Source organism: Ranitomeya variabilis, chromosome 4, assembly GCF_051348905.1.
Source record: "Ranitomeya variabilis isolate aRanVar5 chromosome 4, aRanVar5.hap1, whole genome shotgun sequence".
Taxonomy (NCBI): domain Eukaryota; kingdom Metazoa; phylum Chordata; class Amphibia; order Anura; family Dendrobatidae; genus Ranitomeya; species Ranitomeya variabilis.
In genome coordinates, this window is record NC_135235.1 from 756,201,750 (window position 1) to 756,224,177 (window position 22,428).

The 22,428-nt window shown below is 45.3% G+C and overlaps 1 protein-coding gene across 1 annotated transcript in view; it reads left to right on the forward strand.

Annotated features, from left to right (window-relative positions):
- The window catches only part of LOC143768271 (uncharacterized), a 116,710-nt gene extending 97,663 nt beyond the window's left edge, over window positions 1-19,047 (forward strand). The window contains exons 6-11 of the mRNA XM_077256965.1: window positions 4,717-4,866; window positions 4,996-5,175; window positions 5,259-5,382; window positions 5,466-5,563; window positions 5,762-5,852; window positions 17,901-19,047. Of these exons, the coding sequence (XP_077113080.1) occupies window positions 4,717-4,866; window positions 4,996-5,175; window positions 5,259-5,382; window positions 5,466-5,563; window positions 5,762-5,852; window positions 17,901-18,925 (1,668 nt within the window). The 3' untranslated portion in view covers window positions 18,926-19,047. The remainder of the gene's footprint in view (window positions 1-4,716; window positions 4,867-4,995; window positions 5,176-5,258; window positions 5,383-5,465; window positions 5,564-5,761; window positions 5,853-17,900) is intronic.
- The last annotated feature ends 3,381 nt before the right edge of the window (window positions 19,048-22,428 follow it).

The following is a 22,428-nucleotide window of genomic DNA, read 5'->3' on the forward strand; positions in this document are numbered from 1 at the left end:
TAAATGTCTCTAGTTCTTGTGGTGACTCTGAGCGAGCTAGTTCATCTTTTATAATACTAGACAGACCCCATTTAAAAATAGGCAATTGTGCATAACTGTCCCAATTGGTATCTACCGCCAATCTCCTGAATTTAGTGGCATACTCAATAACAGAACGTTTAGCCTGGCATAAAGACAACAAAGCAGATTCAGCGGTTGCACGGCGATTAGGGTCATCAAACATTAATGCCATAGCGGCCAAGAAATCATCCAAGTCATTTAACCGTGGGTCACGAGCAGGGCCGTATTTGCCACTAGGCACTTGAGGGCACGTGCCTACAGCGGGGCCATGCGGGGGGGCGGCACCTGAGCAGGTGTGTGTGCTCTTTTTTTTTTTTTTCTTTTTTTTTATGCAAAGTCCGGTCCGGCCGGGGTCACCTTAAGGCTTAAGCCCCTCCCCCCTCGCCCCCCCCTCGCCGCCACCGCCGCCCCCCCGCCGCTGCCTCCTTGCCCATACACACTATGATTGATGCACACTCACCTCACCTGCTCCAGCGACGCCTGGTCTGCTCTCAGTGACTGCACCCCCGCTGTGTGAGCGGTCACATGGTACCGCTGATTAAGGTCATGACCTTAATCAGCGGTACCACCTGACCGCTCATACTGGACGACGAGGGTGCTGCGCCGGGACACAGCACAGAGGTGGAGGATCCCGTTCTTCTGCGCGCCGTGCGCGGTGTGAGGTGACAGGCAGGGACGGGGGGAGCTGGGGAGGATGAAGGAGGAGGATCGGGGAGCCCGGCAGGCGGCAGCCACAAGATAGATGGGGAGCGGCGGGGCAGGCTGCCGATGAGCCACGGATGGGGGATGGGAGATGACGAGCCAGAGCCACCAATGCCACCATGCATACAGGGAGGGAGGGGGAGATGAGCCATGCATACGGGGGGGTGAATATGAGCCATGCATACAGGGGGGGGGGTGAATATGAGCCATGCATACAGGGGGGGGTGAATATGAGCCATGCATACAGGGGGGGGTGAATATGAGCCATGCATACAGGGGGGGTGAATATGAGCCATGCATACAGGGGGGGTGTATATGAGCCATGCATACGGGGGGGTGAATATGAGCCATGCATACGGGGGGGGGGTGAATATGAGCCATGCATACAGGGGGGTGAATATGAGCCATGCATACAGGGGGGGTGTATATGAGCCATGTATACGGGGGGGGGGGTGTATATGAGCCATGCATACAGGGGGGTGTATATGAGCCATGTATACGGGGGGGGTGAATATGAGCCATGCATACGGGGGGGTGAATATGAGCCATGCATACAGGGGGGGAGTGTGAGCCATGCATACAGGGGGTGTATATGAGCCATGTATACGGGGGGGTGAATATGAGCCATGCATACAGGGGGGGGGTGAATATGAGCCATGCATACAGGGGGGGGGAATATGAGCCATGCATACAGGGGGGGGTGTATATGAGCCATGCATACAGGGGGGGTGTATATGAGCCATGTATATGGGGGGGTGAATATGAGCCATGCATACAGGGGGGAGTGTGAGCCATGCATACAGGGGGGGAATATGAGCCATGCATACAGGAGGGGGGGTCATTATACAGTATCATGGAGAACTGTGTGGCCATTATACAGTATTGAGCATCATGTGTGGCCATTGTACAATATGGAGCATCATGTGTGGCCGTTATACAGTATGGAGCATCATGTGTGGCCGTTATACAGTATTGAGCATCATGTGTGGCTATTATACAGTATGGAGCACTGTGGCCATATTTTTTCGTTTATAATTATTGTATATAAAACAGTGTGATCAGCAGTGCTAAATGGGTGTGGTTGGGACGTGGATATGGGTGTGACTAGTTGTGAAATGGGTGTGGTCAGAGGCGTGGCCTAAAATTTGCCGCGGCGCGCTACGTGCGCCGCACACTCTGTCTCCTTCCCTTCTTCAAAAGTTGGGAGGTATGGTACCGCATTTGCCAGATCATAAGTGCCGCAAATCCCATAGGGAATGAATGAGGCCGAACGCAGTGTTGCCGTAAGTGATCCGTTACGCGACACATGCAGAAAAACTGCCGGATTTGCTGCAAAAGGCGACTTTCACATCAGCGATTCTTGCTAAAGTCACTGCCGATAGTGTCATACTCACCAAAGGGGGGGGGGGGGGGGGCAGCACTAAAAGTGCCTAGGGCAGCAGAAACCCTAAATACGCCCCTGGTCACGAGACTCAATCATCGGATTCGCCCAGGCGAGCGCTCGTGAGGTCAGTAGCATTATTACACACAATACTTTGGATCTATCAGTAGGAAAACGGTCAGCATGCACATCAAAATATAGCATACATTGATTCACAAAGCCACGAAATTTGTCGCGATCACCATTAAATCTGAATGGGGGCAACTTAGGTGGGCTAGCTGGTGGCGGTTGCCCAGAGGGTAAAGTCACTTGTGCAGTTATTTGCGTGCTTATATCCTGAAAAGCACGTCCATACTGGGACTCTATGCCAGCAAGTTTGTTTTCCTGGGCTGCCATGCGATTGCTTAAGTCCTGCAAAGTTTGTCCAAACACTTGTTGATTATGTTCAAAGCTTCCAAACTTCTTTTGCAGACCTTCCACATCTTTCTGCAGTGATCTAATTATGGAAAACACCTGCTCTAATCTGCTTTCTGCAGTCATTGTTCCAGCAGTCTCCTTTTTTTATGGCTAGAGTATCCTGTAATAATTATAGGGGATAACTCAGGTGACTCTTTGCGTGGAACAAGACAACAAGACACAGTTTTATAAGTGGTAAAGTTTATATTATCACACGATGATTCAAGCAGGTGCAGAAAGAAACTCAAGTCCACAACACTTGGTTCAAATAATAAATGCAACTTAGCAGTCAATAGGAAACTTCAGAGGTAGATGCAAACAAACAGAAAGTCTATAAAGCACAGTTATTCTAGAGGAAACTTGACACGAATGGATCCTTGACTTAGTCCAGACACAGATAGATATGCTATTAGGCAGTTCATATCTTAGCTCAACCAGGGAGGCCTGGTTAATAGTCTCAGGTTTTGCAGAGCAGAAACAGCTTACATGTCCAGCAAATGCAGATGGAAGTAACACGAGCAGCAGATGAAGGAGGATTACTGAACACTGGTGTATTCAGCAGGAACTCAGAGCAGAGTGGCAGGATCTCCAACATAGGTTCACAGGAGCAGGTGCAAGGCCAGGGAGTAATCAGGAGCTGGATGCAAAGCAGAATAATCTAGCACAGACTGAAGGCTGGGGTGGAGTTTTATAGCAGGAAGACAAGTGCACATGAGACCAAAGACGCCATGTTGGAAAAGGGCAGTAATGCACAAATGGTAAAAAATGTTCAGAGTCCTGACATGCAGATGTTTGTTGTGAATTTACTTTTTGGCTCCCTCTAGTGGCTACTAGTGATTTGACTCTGGGGTTGTCAGTCATTCCTTTTATGCTCACCTGGGTCGTTAGGTCAGGGGTGTTGCTATATAAGCTCCCTGGACCTTCAGTTCTATGCCTGGCAACGTTGATATCAGAGCTAATCTGTAGTGCTCTTGTCTACTGATCCTGGTTCCTGCTTGATTAAGCTAAGTCTGCTTTTTTGCTTTTTGCAATTCGTTTTTGTTTGCATTTTTTGTCCAGCTTGTATATTATCTGTATCCTGACCTTGCTGGAAGCTCTAGGGCGGCTGGTGTTCTCCCCCCGGGCCGTTAGACGGTTCGGGGGTTCTTGAATCTCCAGCGTGGATTTTTGATAGGGTTTTTGTTGACCATATAAGTTATCTTACTATATTCTGCTATTAGTAAGTGGGCCTCTCTGTGCTAAACCTAGTTCATCTCTGTGTTTGTCATTTCCTCTTACCTCACCGTTATTATTTGTGGGGGGCTTGTATCCTACTTTTGGGGTTCCTTTCTCTGGAGGCAAGAGAGGTCTTTGTTTTCCTCTTCTAGGGGTAGTTAGCTCTCCGGCTGGCGCGAGACATCTAGCGACCAACGTAGGCATGTTCCCCGGCTACTTCTAGGGTTGGCGTTAGGAGTAGATATATGGTCAACCCAGTTACCACTGCCCTATGAGCTGGATTTTTGTACTTTGCAGACTTGCTGATATCTCTGAGACCCTCGCCATTGGGGTCATAACAGATGTTGTCCTTGGTGGGGTATGAACCCAGGACTCCAGCACTGCAAGGCTGCTGTGCTAACCTCTGAGCCACCGTGCTCAAACTTCTGTGTGTGAATCAGAGCTGAGAGCTAACGTGATAGAAGATTACAGTGCGGGGAAGACGGGAAACCTTCATATAGACGACCGGTGGTGATGGAGTCAGTGACCGACTCTGGCCAAATATGTTTCTAGAGCCGTAGTAGAAGATGAAGATGTCGTCCTCATCATGAAGTAGTTATTTCTCATGTCACATATAATGAATATCTCCTGTAGTATTGCTAATGCCGATTCCAGGGTCGGTAAATGAGACGAGAATTAGCGTTATGGAAGATGAGTCTATGAGAAACGTATTCAGCTGCCGACTCCGAGGAAGAAACTGCTTGTTGTCTGTGGCCTAAATATATAGGTTTTATTAGTAGATGGAAAGAAGGAAACTAAATACTGTAAAATAATAAATCTCATATGTTTCCCTTATTATCTCCAGTAATTGTATTATTACACAGGATTCTTATGATGTTACATCAGCTCATCTTCTCATTCAGGTCTCTACAATATCGGATCCTCTCAGAGAAGATCTTCTACAAAAGAAAATTGTCCTGATTTACCCATCAAAGATGGATATGGACAGAGACAAGATGGCGGAGAGGATATTACACCTCACCCTAGAGATCCTCTTCCGGCTTACTGGAGAGGTGAGAGATTCTGATGACGTCACATTACATCATTCTTATCTATGGCAATAACAGATGGACAGAACTGGAGAGGTGAGGACTCTGGAAATGTCTGTAGTGAAATTTATTAATGTGTCTCTCCATTACCAGGATTACACGGTGGTGAAGAAGACCTCTGGTGATTGCTGTCAGGACCCTGTGTCTGAGGGATGGGGAAGACTCCTGAGTCCAATCACGGGGCCTCCACCTCACCCCCTGATCCATGAGGACATCAATAACCAGAAGATCCTCGAACTCACCTACAAGATGATTGAGCTGCTGACTGGAGAGGTGACACTGCTGGGAATGCTTGGACATTATACAGTAACACTATGAAGGGATCGGGGGGATGACGGTATCATTGTATGTGTCAGGTTCCTATAAGGTGTCAGGATGTCGCTGTCTATTTCTCCATGGAGGAGTGGGAGTATTTAGAAGGACACAGAGGTCTGTACAAGGACGACATAATGGAGGTTCCCCAGCCCCTCACATCTCCAGGTAATAGACAGGACTAAATACACACGGCCTATAATTATCTGTATGTAAAGAATGAATTCACTCCCTGTATGTGTTTCCTCCAGATCTATCCAGTAAGAGGACAACACCAGAGAGATGTCCCCGTCCTCTTCTTCCACAGGACTGTAACCAAGAAGATCCCAGTGCTCCTCAGGATCATCAGGTAGATGGAGAGAAGGTGTCAGGAGATCTCCCCTATGATGTGTAGACGCTGGTGAAGATCTTGTGCTCAGCCTTGTTTTATCCACCAGTATTATATGTTTTATACTTGTGTAATGAGAACGGTGGAGATGGCAGGATTAGAGCTGGTCATAGATGTGACTTCTCCATCTGTCGGTGACTTTTATAATATTTGTTTCAGGGTGAAGATCTGACCCGTATTAATACTACAGAGAGATATGTGAGGGGGGATGAGTGGTGTAAAGAGGAGATTCCTACATATGACTACCCAGGTGAGTAGTGACCACTAAATGCAGAGAAGTCACAGATTCTTCTCAGTCACCGGCTGTGGCTGCTTTATCGGTGGTGTAGTCCAGCCATATTACCATGATCACCATTTTGCCTCTAGACCACAACATTCTCCTCCACCCAAAACTGTTCAAATGACTTTGGTCATTGAAAGCCCTTTTCTATAGAACTTACAACCTGGAGAATCCACCTACCCCTGGGTTTAGGAGACGCTGTTACCTGCCCAGATCTGTGAACTATAAAGCCAAATGACAGCGTACGTAGAATGTGCTGACAAGATAGAAAATAATTTGAAGAACAATATGATGGTCCTGTAAGAGAAAGCGGAGGGTAATGATGCTGTTGGCTTCCTAGATCCCTGAGATCTTATCGGATGAATCTGCCTTCTCTCCCTTCTGTGCTGCTGAATGTGATCGTATGGTCCCTACAAGACCAGGTCCCGTCTTTCTGGCCAAACTTCACTTTTATGATCGACAGCATTAAATGTGCAGTGAGGGCAAGTGTGAATTTCTGGACAATAACAGAGTTTCCCTTTATCCTGACTTTTCAATTTGTATTAAAACCGACTAACTTCAAGGAGGATTGTGATAATCTACATAAACCCATCACACCGGTGCCACGATATATCTCTGAGTTGTGCGTGGCTGATGTCTGTAATATACATTTATTCCCGCCTGCGGGAGATGTGTTGGCTCCAGCCCTGGTTTCATGGATTCACTCCACATCATAAATTACATTGTTTTTAATCCTAAGAAATTCAGATTACTGCACAATCTCTCCTGAAAAGGCGGAGCAATATTATTTTCTCTAATCTTCTGGTCAGGATTCATAGTAGCTCCAATGGTCCACCATAAATAAATGCAACTCTGGTTTACTGTTGTGTAATCTGTATTTGTAGTTTTCAGTTAATGAGATTCTCGTGCTCTGGGGCGGGGCTGTGGGTGGGGCTTTATGTGGTGGTCTGGGGCGGGGCTGTGGGCGGTGCTTTATGTGGTGCTCTGGGGTTAGGTTGTGGGCTGGGCTTTATGTGGTGCTCTGTTTACATATTCATCTCTATTGGCCTATGACAGGTTACAGGTTCCTCACATTGGAGCTTCCGATAGTTTAGATTGTGAAGTCACCGAGCCCCGTGCTCTAATTCCCCCAGAGAGGATTCACCACTAGCTCCTCATTTATTACTGATGGAGACTGTTCAGTTTGATCATTTCAGTAGATGTTATTGTCTATAGTTACAGTTTTTGATTACAGTAGTGTCCAAAATACTCTGATTTAACCCCTTCATGACCCAGCCTATTTTGGCCTTAATGACCTTGCCGTTTTTTGCAATTCTGACCAGTGTCCCTTTATGAGGTAATAACTCAGGAACGCTTCAACGGATCCTAGCGATTCTGAGATTGTTTTTTCGTAACATATTGGGCTTCATGTTAGTGGTAAATTTAGGTCGATAATTTCTGAGTTTATTTGTGAAAAAAAACGGTAATTTGGCAAAAATTTTGAAAATTTTGCAATTTTCACATTTTGAATTTTTATTCTGTTAAACCAGAGAGTTATGTGACACAAAATAGTTAATAAATAACATTTCCCACATGTCTACTTTACATCAGCACAATTTTGGAAACAATTTTTTTTTTTGCTAGGAAGTTATAAGGGTTAAAATTTGACCAGTGATTTCTCATTTTTACAACAAAATTTACAAAACCATTTTCATTAGGGACCACCTCACATTTGAAGTCAGTTTTAGGGTTCTATACGGCTGAAAATACCCAAAAGTGACACCATTCTAAAAACTGCACCCCTCAAGGTGCTCAAAACCACATTCAAGAAGTTTATTAACCCTTCGGGTGTTTCACAGCAGCAGAAGCAACATGGAAGTAAAAAATGAACATTTAACTTTTTAGTCACAAAAAGGATCTTTTAGCAAAAATTTTTTTATTTTCCCAAGGGTAAAAGGAGAAACTGGACCACGAACGTTGTTGTCCAATTTATCCTGAGTACGCTGATACCTCATATGTGGGGGTAAACCACTGTTCGGGCGCGCGGCAGGGCTCGGAAGGGAAGGAGCGCCATTTGACTTTTTCAATGAAAAATTGGCTCCAATCTTTAGCGGACACCATGTCGCGTTTGGAGAGCCCCCGTGTACCTAAACATTGGAGCTCCCCCACAAGTGACCCCATTTTGGAAACTAGACCCCCCAAGGAACTTATCTAGAAGCATGGTGAGCACTTTAAACCCCCAGGTGCTTCACAAATTGATCCGTAAAAATGAAACAGTACTTTTTTTTCACAAAAAATTATTTTAGCCTCAATTTTTTCATTTTCACATGGGCAACAGGATAAAATGGATCCTAAAATTTGTTGGACAATTTCTCCTGAGTACACCGATACCTCACATGTGGGGATAAACCACTGTTTGGGCACATGGTAAGGCTCGGAAGGGAAGGAGCGCCATTTGACTTTTTGAATGAAAAATTATCTCCCTCGCTAGCAGACACCATGTCACGTTTGGAGAGCCCCTGTGTGCCTAAACATTGGAGCGCTCCCACAAGTGACCCCATTTTGGAAACTAGACCCCCCAAGGAACTTATCTAGAAGCATAGTGAGCACTTTAAACTCTCAGGTGCTTCACAAATTGATCCGTAAAAATGAAAAAGTACTTTTTTTTCACACAAAATTTCTTTTAGCCTCAATTTTTTCATTTTCACATGGGCAACAGGATAAAATGGATCCTAAAATTTGTTGGGCAATTTCTGCTGAGTACGTTGATACCTCATATGTGGGGGTAAACCACTGTTTGGGTGCACGGCAAGGCTCGGAAGGGGAGGCGTGCCATTTGACTTTTTGAATGGAAAATTAGCTCTAATCGTTAGCGGACACCATGTCGCGTTTGGAGAGCCCCTGTGTGCCTAAACATTGGAGCTCCCCTACAAGTGACCCCATTTTGGAAACTAGACCCCCCAAGGAACTTATCTAGATGCATAGTGAGCACTTATAACCCCCAGGTGCTTCACAGAAGTTAATAACGCAGAGCCGTGAAAATAAAAAATAATTTTTCTTTCCTCAAAAATGATTTTTAGCCCAGAATTTTTTATTTTCCCAAGGGTAATAGGAGAAATTGGACCCCAAATGTTGTTGTCCAGTTTGTCCTGAGTACGATGATACCCCATATGTGGGGGTAAACCACTGTTTGGGCGCACGGCAGGGCTCGGAAGGGAAGGCATGCCATTTGGCTTTTTGAATGGAAAATTAGCTCCAATCATTAGCGGACACCATGTCACGTTTGGAGAGCCCCTGTGTGCCTAAACATTGGAGCTCCCGCACAAGTGACCCCATTTTGGAAACTAGACCTCCCAAGGAACTAATCTAGATGTGTGGTGAGCACTTTGAACCCCCAAGTGCTTCGCAGAAGTTTATAACGCAGAGCCGTGAAAATAAAAAATATTTTTTCTTTTCTCAAAAATGATTTTTTAGCCCACAATTTTTTATTTTCCCAAGGGTAACAGGAGAAATTGGACCCCAAAAGTTGTTGTCCAGTTTCTCCTGAGTACGCTGATACCCCATATGTGGGGGTAAACCACTGTTTTGGCACACGTCGGGGTTCGGAAGGGAAGTAGTGACGTTTTGAAATGCAGACTTTGATGGAATGCTCTGCGGGCGTCAGGTTGCGTTTGCAGAGCCCCTGATGTGCCTAAACAGTAGGAACTCCCCACAAGTGACTCCATTTTGGAAACTAGACCCCCAAGGGAACTTATCTAGATGTGTGGTGAGCACTTTGAACCCCCAAGTGCTTCACAGAAGTTTATAACGCAGAGCCGTGAAAATAATAAATGTGTTTCCTTTCCTGAAAAATATTTTTTAGCCCAGAATTTTTTATTTTTGCAAGGGTAACAGGAGAAATTGGACCCCAAAAGTTGTTGTCCAGTTTCTCCTGAGTACGCTGATACCCCATATGTGGAGGTAAACCACTGTTTGGGCACATGCCGGGGCTCGGAAGGGAAGTAGTGACGTTTTGGAATGCAGACTTTGATGGAATGGTCTGCGGGCGTCACGTTGCATTTGCAGAGCCCCTGATGTGCCTAAACAGTAGAAACACCCCACAAGTGACCCCATTTTGGAAACTAGACCCCCCAAGGAACTTATCTAGATGTGTGATGAGCACGTTCAACCCCCAAGTGCTTCACAGAAGTTTACAACGCAGAGCCGTGAAAATAAAAAATCATTTTTCTTTCCTCAAAAAAGATGTTTTAGCAAGCAATTTTTTATTGTCACAAGGGTAACAGGAGAAATTGGGCCCCAATGTTTGTTGCCCAGTTTGTTGTGAGTACAGTGATACCCCATATGTGGGGGTAAACCACTGTTTGGGCGCACGTCAGGGCTCGGAAGGGAAGTAGTGACATTTGAAATGCAGACTTTGATGGAATGGTCTGCGGGCGTCACATTGCATTTGCAGAGCCCCTGATGTGCCTAAACAGTAGAAACACCCCACAAGTGACCCCATTTTGGAAACTAGATCCCTGAAGGAACTTATCTAGATGTGTGGTGAGCACTTTCAACCCCAAAGTGCTTCACAGAAGTTTATAACGCAGAGCCGTGAAAATAAAAAATAATTGTTCTTTCCTCAAAAATTATGTCTTAGCAAGTAATTTTTTATTTTTGCAAGGGTAACAGGAGAAATTGGACCCTAACAGTTGTTGCCCAGTTTGTCCTGAGTACGCTGGTACCCCAAATGTGGGGGTAAACCACTGTTTGGGCGCACGTCGGGGCTTTGAAGGGAGGGAGCACCATTTGACTTTTTGAATGCAAGATTGGCTGGAATCAATGGTGGCGCCATGTTGCGTTTGGAGACCCCTGATGTGCCTAAACAGTGGAAACCCCTCAATTCTAACTTCAACACTAACCCCAACACACCCCTAATCCTAATCCCAACTGTAGCCATAACCCTAATCCCAACCCTAACCCCAACACACCTCTAACCACAACCCTAACCCCAACACACCCGTAACCCTAATTCCAACCCTAACCCTAATCCTAACCCTAATCACAACCCTAACCCTAATCACAACCCTAACCACAACTGTAACCCCAACACACCCCTAACCCTATCCGTAACCCTAACCACAAGCCTAATCTTAACCCTATTTCCAACCCTAGCCCTAATTCCAACCCTAACCCTAAGGGTATGTGCCCACGTTGCGGATTCGTGTGAGATTTTTCCGCACGATTTTTGAAAAATCTGCAAGTAAAAGGCACTGCGTTTTACCTGCGGATTTACAGCAGATTTCCAGTGTTTTTTTGTGCGGATTTCACCTGTGGATTCCTATTGAGGAACAGGTGTAAAACGCTGCGGAATCCGCACAAAGAATTGACATGCTGCGGAAAATACAACGCAGCGTTTCTGCACGGAATTTTCCGCACCATGGGCACAGCGGATTTGGTTTTCCATAGGTGTATACGGTACTGTAAACCTGATGGAAAACTGCTACGAATTCGCAGCGGCCAATCCTCTGCGGATCCGCGGCCAATCCGCTGCGGATCCGCGGCCAATCCGCTGCGGATTCGCAGCCAAATCCGCACATGCCATAACCCTAACCCTACCTGTAACCCTAACCCTACCCCTAACCCTACCCGTAACCCTAACCCTAGTTCTAACCCTAGTTCTAACCCTAACCCTAGTGGAAAAAGAAAAAAAAATATTTTCTTTATTTTATTATTGTCCCTACCTATGGGGGTGATAAAGGGGGGGGGGGGTTATTTATTATTTTTTTTATTTTGATCGCTGTGATAGAACCTACCACAGCGATCAAAATGTACTTGTAAGGAATCTGCCGGCTGGCAGATTCGGCGGGCGCACTGAGCATGCGCCCGCCATTTTGGAAGATGGCGGCGCCCAGCGAGGAGACGTACGGACACCGGGAGGATCGGTAAGTATGAAGGGGTGGTGAGGGGGTGGATCGGAGCACAGGGGGGGTAATCGGACCACAGGGGGGGTGAATCCAACCAAGGAGGGAGCGGACAGGAGGACGGGGGAGCCGGCAGGTGGACGGACGGGACCGGACCCCATAACGGAGGACTGGGGGGGCGATCGGTGGGTGTGGGAGGGGTCACTTCAGTATTTCCAGCCATGGCCGATGATATTGCAGCATCGGCCATGGCTGGATTGTAATATTTCACCAGTTTTTTTAGGTGAAATATTACAAATCGCTCTGATTGGCAGTTTCACTTTCAACAGCCAATCAGAGCGATCGTAGCCACGGGGGGGTGAAGCCACCCCCCCTGGGCTGAAGCACCACTCCCCCTGTCTCTGCAGATCGGGTGAGATTGGAGTTAACCCTTTCACCCGATCTGCAGCGACGCGATCATTCCATGACGCCACATAGGCGTCATGGGTTGGATTGGCACGGGTTTTCATGACGCCTACGTGGCGTCATGGGTCGGGAAGGGGTTAACCTCTTCCCGCAGCCCGTTTTGTGTTCTTATTCAGGCCCCATTTTTACACTCTGACGTGTGTCACTTTATGTGGTGATAACTTTGGAATTATTCACAAAGGATAATAGAAAACAAATGGATCTTACAAATTATTTTCCAACTTCTCACAATACCCTACATACGATTGTACACTGCTCTCTGGGCACATGGCAGTGTTCAGAAGGGAAGGAGTGCCATTTAGCTGTTTGAATTCAGATCTAGCTGGAATAGTTTGCAGACACAATGTATTGGGAGCACTGTTCGTAGTCAGCTGGCAGCTCAAATGATCTCCACCATGAACATGCTTGGCACGATCTTCTCTGCTTTCCATATCCCAAGGATTGCCTTGCTCATCTCCCTTTAACCCCCATTACATGGATCTGGACTTACACTGGGACCCCTACACTTGGACCATGGTGTTACCTGCTATTCTGTGGTGTTAGATGGCAAGAAGAATAGTCAGGTAGCTGGGTCAGAACCGGAAGGACAGAATACAGAATCAGAAGACACAAAAGTAGCCAGTAAACGGGCCACGGTCACAACAGTAAACAAATACACAAGCCGCAATCTGAGCACAGAGGACTGAACCAGAGGAGAACAACGCTGTTTCTGGCAGATTCCGGCCATGTGCTTTGAGCTTTAGTAGGGTGTGGTACTTTCCAATTGGCTGAAGTAGGGAGCAGATTACTCCAGCTGGACAGCAGGAACAGATCCCAGATGATATTGGACACACCATATGCAAAAGCCCTAATATGACTAAATGACAGAAATCCAGAATAGTCGAAATCCCCAAAAGTGATTCGATTTTATAAATTAATTCACTGAGGGTTATAATCTATACATATGTGGTCAAAATTGTTGGTACCCCTCGTTTAATGACAGAAAAGCCCAAAATGGTCACAGAAATAACTTGAATCTGACAAAAGTAATAATAAAAAAATCTATGAAAATTAACAAATGAAAGTCAGACATTGCTTTTCAGCCATGCTTGCACAGAACTAAAAAAAAATAAAACTCGTGAAATAGGCCTGGACAGAAATGATGCTCCTATGTAGCAGAGCTGATCGACTTGTGCCAGCTTCTAGCCTCCCATGGAGACTATTGAAGCATGGCAAAAGTTTAAAAATAATGTTTTAAAAAAATATTAAAGTTTAAATCACCCCCCTTTTGCCCCATTCAAAATAAAATTTAAAAAAATCAAGCCTACACATATTTGGTATCTCTGTGTTCAGAATTGCCCGATCTATGAATAAAAAAAAAAACCTGATCGCTAAATGGCGTAGCGATAAAAAAATTAAAAACACCAGAATTACGTTTTTTTGGTCGCTGCTACATTGCATTAAAATGCAATAACAGGCGATCAAAGGAATGTATCTGCACCAAAATGATATGATTAAAAACGTCAGCTCGGCACGCAAAAAATAAGCCCTCACCCAACCCCAGATCATGAAAAGTGGAGACGCTGTGGGTTTCGGAAAATTGCACAATTTTTTTTTTTTAGCAAAGTTTTGAATTTTTTTCACCACTTAGATAAAAAAGAACCTAGACATGTTTGGAGTCTATGACCTCATAATGGCCTGGAGAATCATAATGGACGGTCAGTTTTAGCATTTAGGGAACCTAGCAACAGACAAACAAGCAAAAAACAAGTGTGGTATTGCATACAACTCATCCTGCAAAAAATAAGCCCCCACATGGCCATATTGACGGAAAAATAAAAACGTTATGGATCTGGGAAGAAGGGGAGCGAAAAACGAAAATACCCCTAAAGTATGTTTTCCCCTAAAATGCAGCAAAGTTTGGGGGAAACGTGGCTGAATTCATGCAGCCAGTGTCCATTGCATGTTGCCTATGGATCAGGCAGCCTACATAAGCGGACAGGTACCCTTTAAGACCCCATAAGTGCTACTTATGTCAAGAGGTGATGTTATGTCACCATTATCCTTTTGAGAACTATAACTCCCAGCATGTCCTCAAGCTCCAAACGCATGCTGGGAGATATAGTTCACCAGAGGAGCTGTACAGTGCTTTTATTATTATTATTATTTATTGTTATAGCGCCATTTATTCCATGGCGCTTTACATGTGAGGAGGGGTATACATAATAAAAACAAGTACAATAATATTAAACAATACAAGTCATAACTGGTACAGGAGGAGTGAGGACCCTGCCCGCAAAGGCTCACAATCTACAAGGGATGGGTGAGAATACAGTAGGTGAGGATAGAGCTGGTCATGCAGCGGTTTGGTTGATCGGTGGTTCAGGTTCTCTTTGAAGATTTCGATGGTAGGCGAGAGTCTGATGTGTTGTGGTAGAGGGTTCCAGAGTAGGGGTGATATGCGAGAGAAATCTTGTATGAGATTGTGGGAAGAGGAGATAAGAGGGGAGTAGAGAAGGAGATCTTGTGAGGATCGGAGGTTGCGTGTAGGTAAGTACCGGGAGACGAGGTCACAGATGTATGGAGGAGACAGGTTGTGGATGGCTTTGTATGTCATGGTTAGGGTTTTGTACTGGAGTCTCTGGGCAATGGGGAGCCAGTGGAGGGATTGACAGAGGGGAGAGGCAGGGGAATAGCGGGGGGACAGGTGGATTAGTCGGGCAGCAGAGTTTAGAATAGATTGGAGGGGTGCGAGAGTGTTCGAGGGGAGGCCACAGAGCAGGAGGTTGCAGTAGTCAAGGCGAGAGATGATGAGGGCATGGACTAGGGTTTTTGCATTCTTGGTTGAGGAATGAACGGATTTGTGAAATATTTTTGAGTTGAAGTCAGCAGGAAGTGGAAAGGGCTTGGATATGTGGTTTGAAGGAGAGATCAGCATCAAGGATTACCCCGAGGCAGCGAACTTGTGGGACTGGGGAGAGTGGGCAGCCATTTACTGTAATGGTTAGGTTCGTTGGGGGGGTCGCGTGAGATGGGGAAAGATGATGAATTCTGTTTTGTCCATGTTAAGTTTCAGAAATCTAGCGGAGAAGAAGGATGAAATAGTGGACAGACATTGAGGGATTCTAGTTAGTAGGGTGGTGATATCTGGTCCAGAGATGTAGATCTGTGTGTCATCAGCATAGAGGTGATACTGGAAGCCATGAGATTCTATGAGCTGTCCCAGGCCAAAGGTGTAAATGGAGAAGAGCAGGGGCCCAAGGACTGAACCTTGCGGGACTCCGACAGATAGGGGGCGAGGTGAGGAGGTGGTGTGTGAGTGGGAGACGCTGAATGTCCGGTCTGTTAGGTATGATGAGATCCAGAATAGGGCCAAGTCTGTGATGCCAAGGGATGAGAGGGTCTGTAATAATAGGGAATGGTCCACTGTGTCAAAGGCAGCCAACAGGTCGAGGAGGAGGAGAACAGAGTAGTGTCGCTTGCTCTTGGCGGTTAAGAGGTCATTGGTGACCTTAGTTAAAGCAGTTTATTTACTCTTATGTTTATTTTGACGCTTGCCTAAAATCAACTTACAACAAATGAACTCCGGTTCTCTGCGGCGTGAGTTCAAGTTTTCTTGCCCTGCTGCCGTGTTGGACAGGAGGAAGTGGGCAGTCTTAAGTTCAGATCACGAACTGCAGTATGCAATTGAAGAGGCAGTGCCGGGGGAGCTCCGCACTGTACTTCTCCAGACCTGCCTCCTCAAATACGTCACTGCAGCTCGTGATCTGGATGGAAGACCACCCACTTCCTCCTCTCCAGCGCAGCGGTGAGTACAGAATACTGCATGATTGCGGCACTGATAGTGGACGAGCCAGCATGAACGGATCAAGCGGCCCACAACAGGCACCGGCCCTTCTGGCAATTGTCAGAAGTGCCCGATGCTCCTTCCGGCCCTGGTGGCCTGTATATAGGGCTACAGATACTCACTGTGCTGTTTGGTAACATAGTGTGTATCAGACTCAACATGGACCAGCTTGATGTTCCTTTGACTACAGTTGCACATATTATTCAGAAATGTAAGATCCATGGGACTGTAGACCACCTACCTGGACGGGGCAACAGGAGGAAAATTGATGACAAATCAAAGAGATGGATTATCCGAATGGTAACAAAAGAGCCCAGAAAAACTTCTAAACAGATTAAAGGTGAACTTCAAGCTCAAGGAACATCAGTGTCAGATCGCACCATCTGTCGTTGCATGAGCCAAAGTGGACTTCAAAGGAGACGATCACGGAGGATAACATTGTTGAAAAAAATCATAAAAAAGCCAGACTGGAATTTGCCAAACCACATGTTGACAAGCCACAAAGCCTCTGGGAGAATGTCCTATGGACAGATGAGACAAAAATTGAACTTTTTGGAAATGCACATCAGCTCTATGTTCACAGATGGAAAAATGAAGCATATCAAGAAAGGAACACTGTCCCTACTGTGAAACATGGAGGAGGCTCTGTTATGTTCTGGGGCTGCGTTGCTGCATCTGGCACAGGGTGTCAAGAATCTGTGCAGGGTACAATGAAATCTCAAGACTATCAAGGAATTGTAGAGAGAAATGTGCTTCCCAGTGTCAGAAAGCTTAGTATCAGTCGCAGGTCAAGGGGCTTGCAACAGGATAATGATCCAAAACACATAGCTAAAAACACCCAAGGAATGGCTAAGAGGGAAACATTGGACTATTCTGACGTGGCCTTCTATGAGCCCATGCCATCTGGAAAAGGCAACCTTTAGACAGGAGACAACTGGTGCAGTTTGCCCCTGAGGAGTTGGCCAAAATACCTGTCGAGAGGTGCAGAAGTCTCATTGACAGTTACATGAATTGTTTGACTGCAGTAATTGCCTCAAAATGCCTCCCATGTTCATTCCATGACGTCCTCTTCGCGTCTTTACACCACGGCTCCGGCGCAGGCGTACTTTGTCTGCCCTGTTCAGGGCAGAGCAAAGTACTGCAGTGCGCAGGTGCCGGAAAGGTCAGAGGTGCCCTTTAAGGATTCCATCATTTCTGTCCCGGCCTATTTCAGGTGTTTTTTTTAATTCGGTGGAAGCATGGTTGAAAAGCAATGTCTGACTTTCATATGCTCATTTTCATAAATTATTTATTATTACTTTTGTCAGATTCATGTTATTTCTGTGACCATTGTAGGTTTTTCTGTCATTAGGAAACACACCCCGCAAATTAAGTGGATTCTTCTCACTATAATATTGCTAAATACAGGGATCCTAAATGTTGTTTAAGCACACTGCAAGACTCATAAGTGAGAGCGGATTTTGCTGGATTGGTTTATAGACATTTACTTTTCAACAGCCTTTGAGCCACTAGTAGTGTGGGAACCTCTGTTTTTCCATTGACAGATGATGGACTTGAGTGGGGACTTGTTTTTTGTGAGATGAGAATTGGTATTATTTTCGCCTACATAACATTGATTGGTTTCTTTTTATTTGATGTTTGGGAGGCAGAATGAACAAACAGTTGAACACCACACACTACTGGTTCATCCAACAAGGTTTTCTATTCGACTGTGAAGTGTCATTGTCTTGGTAAATAAAAGTTTTTTACATAGCTTGTCATTTTTATGGACAGTTTAACTAGAACTGTTCAAAAATATAAAAAGATATTTTAATTAAAAAAAATGTTTTGTTTTTTTTATCTTAGCAGATGACTGTACTAGGAGATCAGAGGGACAGTTGACATCTTCAATTTTTAAATCTGATGATCTTGAGATCCTAAAAGATACAACTGAAGTGAATGCCATTACTCAAGATATATCATCACCCATTCACAGCAAAGATCTGTCATCTGATCCTATGAAACAGGTCCCATTTTCTGATTCATTACCGACTACTAAGGAAAATCAAAGTCACAAAAGAGGCATTCAAATACAAACTGCTCCTAATGCAAATATGTCATTTTCATGTTCAGAATGTGGGACATTTTTTAACAAGAAATCACATTTTGTTAGACACCAAAGAACTCACACAGGGGAGAAGCCTTTTTCCTGTTCAGAATGTGGGAAATGTTTTGCACGTAAATCACATTTTGTTAGACACCAAAGAATTCACACAGGGGAGAAGCCTTTTTCCTGTTCAGAATGTGGAAATTGTTTTGCACATAAATCACATTTTGTTACACACCAAAGAACTCACACAGGGGAGAAGCCTTTTTCCTGTTCAGAATGTGGGAAATGTTTTGCACGTAAATCAGATTTTGTTACACACCATAGAACTCACACGGGGGAGGAGCCTTTTTCATGTTCAGAATGTGGGAAATGTTTTATAAAGAAACCGGAGCTTGTTACTCACCAGCGAACTCACACAGGGGAGAAGCCTTTTTCATGTTCAGAATGTGGAAAATGTTTTAGCAATAAATCAAATTGTGTTAAGCACCAGAGAACTCACACAGGGAAGAAGCCTTTTTCATGCTCAGAATGTAACAAATGTTTTAACCAGAAATCACATCTTGTTAGTCACCAGAGAACTCACACAGGGGAGAAGCCTTTTTCCTGTTCAGAATGTGGGAAATGTTTTATCCAGAAATCAGATTTGGTTACTCACCAGAGAACTCACACAGGGGAGAAGCCGTTTTCCTGTTCAGAATGTGGGAAATGTTTTACCCAGAAAGGGACGCTTGTTAGACATCAGAGCAGTCACACAGAGGAAAAGCATTTTTCATTTTCTTAATGTGGGAAATATTTTACTTGGAAATCAACTGTTAATAAACATCAGAGACGTCACATAGGGGAGAAGCCTTTTTTATGTTCATAATATTGGAATAGTTTTAACCAAAATTGAATCTTCTGAAATGGGTTGTCTCTTGTCATTCCTCATGTTTGCTGAAAAAAAAGGATAAAACTAAACTTTATTAATTCCAAATCTAAAACTGTACCCATAATTCACCCCCTGAAGGTTAGCCAGAAAATGACTAATAAAAAAACATGTAAATGTCAGTATATAGGGTGAGGTGACGTATACACACTCACTCTCCAAGCCTCTCATTTCTACGGGTTTCATCGTCCTCACCAAAGGCGACTCGTCAGGAGACTTATTTAATATTGACCTATATTCAAGCAAGACTAGACTAAAACAACTAAAATCATGTATCATGTTATCTGAAACAGTCATAAAACCAGCCACATATTGGCAGATCCCAGACCTCAAACTATATACTTCTTGTGATAAGCGGGCACTAAAATGCTCGGGTCGAGCAGATTGGTATACTCGGGTACTCGGCCAGAACAACGAGCCCAATGTAAGTCTATGGGAGACCTGAGTATTTTTACCGTGATCCCCCTGGGGGTCCTTAAAAAGTCTGAAAATCATGGAAACACTCATCAATCAATCATGACACAGGGACATCATGGGGATCACCCCTGGAAGCATTCCTGACTCCTAGTTCACAGCTTTTTTTCCGAGAATCATGCCATTTTTTCCCGGTGCCACAAAAAACGAAACCAAAACGGATTTTGCTGGGAAATATGTCAAGGTACATCCTTTGCAGGTTAATTACTTGCCTGTAAGGCCAAATATTTAAACCCAGACTGAAAATTTCCTCCCCCACTTAGGCTTAGTTCAGACGCAGCGTTTTTCAACTTTAACATTGCTTTCAACCACTACAAATGCATTCACTGGGAAATGTCATTGTAACATTTAACAACCCTAGCAGGCCGGGGCGTGGCCTAGCGGGAGATGTAAGCAGACGCGGGTCAGATCTCTCCCTGCCGCCCGAACGATAATCCGGACTTAGCAGAGGCGCCGCCGAATGCCGACTACCGGAGGGAGAGCTCCTGAGCATCCGGGGAGCGGAGGGAGCCGGCCGCATTGCGAGAGTGGCAAGGAATGACACGTAGGAGGCAGAAGGAGGTCGGGATGGCGGGCAGCACGCGCTCCCAAGATGGCGCCGGCAGCGCTGTGGAAGAAGCGGCAAGGGCTGATGCTGCATACCAGAGGCGGCTTGAGGTGATCGCCAGGCTGGAGCAGTTCGCCAGAACAGAGGACTCAGAGCGTCTGGTGATGGGAACTGGTGGAGAGGAAACAGGAGGAGCGGCAGACTTGGGGGAGCAGGTGGATGTGAGGTCTGGGGCACAGGCAGAAGGGAGGGTGAGTGGAGCCCACATAACACCCATTGCAACATCAACTTTGAGTAATGCTCCAATGACTGTGGTAGCAGAACTGACCCAGGATTATGCTGCACAGATGGAGTCTGTGAGAGATGAGGGGGCTGGGGAGCCAACCCTGAAAGACATATTTTCTGCAGTATTATTCTGCAAAACTGCATTGACAACCCTAACTGCCCAGGTGGATGATCTTAAAGGGGAAGTTACCTCTTTTCGCTCGGCTATGCACAAGATGGAGGGGAGAGTTGAAATGCTGGAGGAACGTGTGGGAGGTGCAGAAGATCAAATTGCCGAACTGGCAAAAAGAGAGAAAAAATATGTCCAGCGCATTGCGGAGTTGGAACTTAAAACTGACGATTTGGAGAATCGTTCGCGCAGGAACAATTTGAGAATTGTTGGTGTGCCCGAAAAGACCGAAGGAAACAACCCCACTGAATTTATCGAGACATGGCTGAAAACTAAGGTTGGAGGGGACAGTCTCACTAAATTATTTGCGGTAGAAAGAGCTCATCGGGTGCCAACCAGACCTCTGCCCCCTGGCTCCGCCCCACGGACCTTTCTAGCTAAAATCCTAAATTACAGAGACCGAGATATTTTGCTAAGGACAGCCAGAAATATGGAGGAATTAAATATTGATGGCAACCGAATATCTCTATACCCTGATTATTCCACAGTTGTACAGAAGCTCAGGATGAAGTTCGGAGAGGCAAAAAGACGCTTACGTGAACTGGGTCTGGTTTATTCTATGCTGTATCCGGCTAAACTACGTGTGGTGGCCAGGGAAAAGGTCCACTTTTTTCAAAATCCTGAGGAGGTGTCACATTGGCTGGATTTGAATGCTAAACGTATTGGAGCAGAAAAGAACCGCTGAGGAGGATCAGATGTGAACTTTAGGCTGTTGTGATGGTTGTGGGAGGGGAAGAAAATTGTGTTGTTGATTTATTCTGGTTTATTACTAGAGGAATCGGATATGTGGTTCCTGAGCGTTAAAGTTGTGTTCGGCGGCGCAACTGTTTATATATTCTGTTTTTAAGGGTGGAGGGAGGAACGACTGAAGGAGAGTGTTAAACCCATTGGGAGTTAGTGTCGGCTTTTGAGCCACTGTTGGGTCTGCGACAGCGCGTTCCCCTTTCTCATACAGAGAGGGAGTAGGAGACTTTTTCTTGACTGGTAAAAAGTTTTGGGGGGGTTTTGGGGGAGGAAGTTATTAAGGGAAGGGTAAAGTTAGGGGTTTTGTTTTGTATGATGACGATTTGGGAGGGAGTTTTGGGTAGGTGGGCCCAGGTTGGGGGGATAAGGGAGACCAACGGAAAGAAGCTGAACAGTTTTACCATTACGCAAAATGATGGGGGATAAAGTTAAAATTTTGAGCTGGAACATTAGAGGTATATCGAATGATACCAAACGTAATGCCATCTTGCAGTATATTTTGAAGCAGAGACCCTCGCTGATATGCCTTCAAGAGACTCATTTAGTAAAAGAAAAGACGAGCTTATTGCAGAAAAGATGGGTGAGAAAGGCATATCATGCGACATTCTCGGCCTATGCTAGAGGAGTCCAACCAAGAAAATTAGACAGACCGCACCCAATACTGACGTTGTCTCCATGGACATCAGGGCGCACGTCCACACCAGGGGGTCCTCCCGGTCACAGTCCACGATAAGAATCAAAGCAGAGGACAGCGCCACACCAGGGAGTGTTAGGCAATAACACACTTTATTCTGCCTCCTGTGGCAACGTTTCGGTCCGAAGACCTTTATCAAGCACAGTACAGTCACATTTTAACCACCATTATATATCATTAAGACCACCCCCATAGTTAACAAGTAACCAATGGGAATGTCATGATCAGATAGAAAAAAGCGCCAATATAACAAACTTCACAGAAATAAACAAAAACATAACTATACATCACATAATCCATATAGCACCTACCCCCAAGTAAAACGACACCCCTCGATCGCTCCCCTGATAACATATCAACCCCTAAATACAGTACAGAAAGTCCCGGTTACCCAGAAGTAAACAAAGCATGTCATCCTATCAGGATCAGGCTTCGGCCGTTGCCAT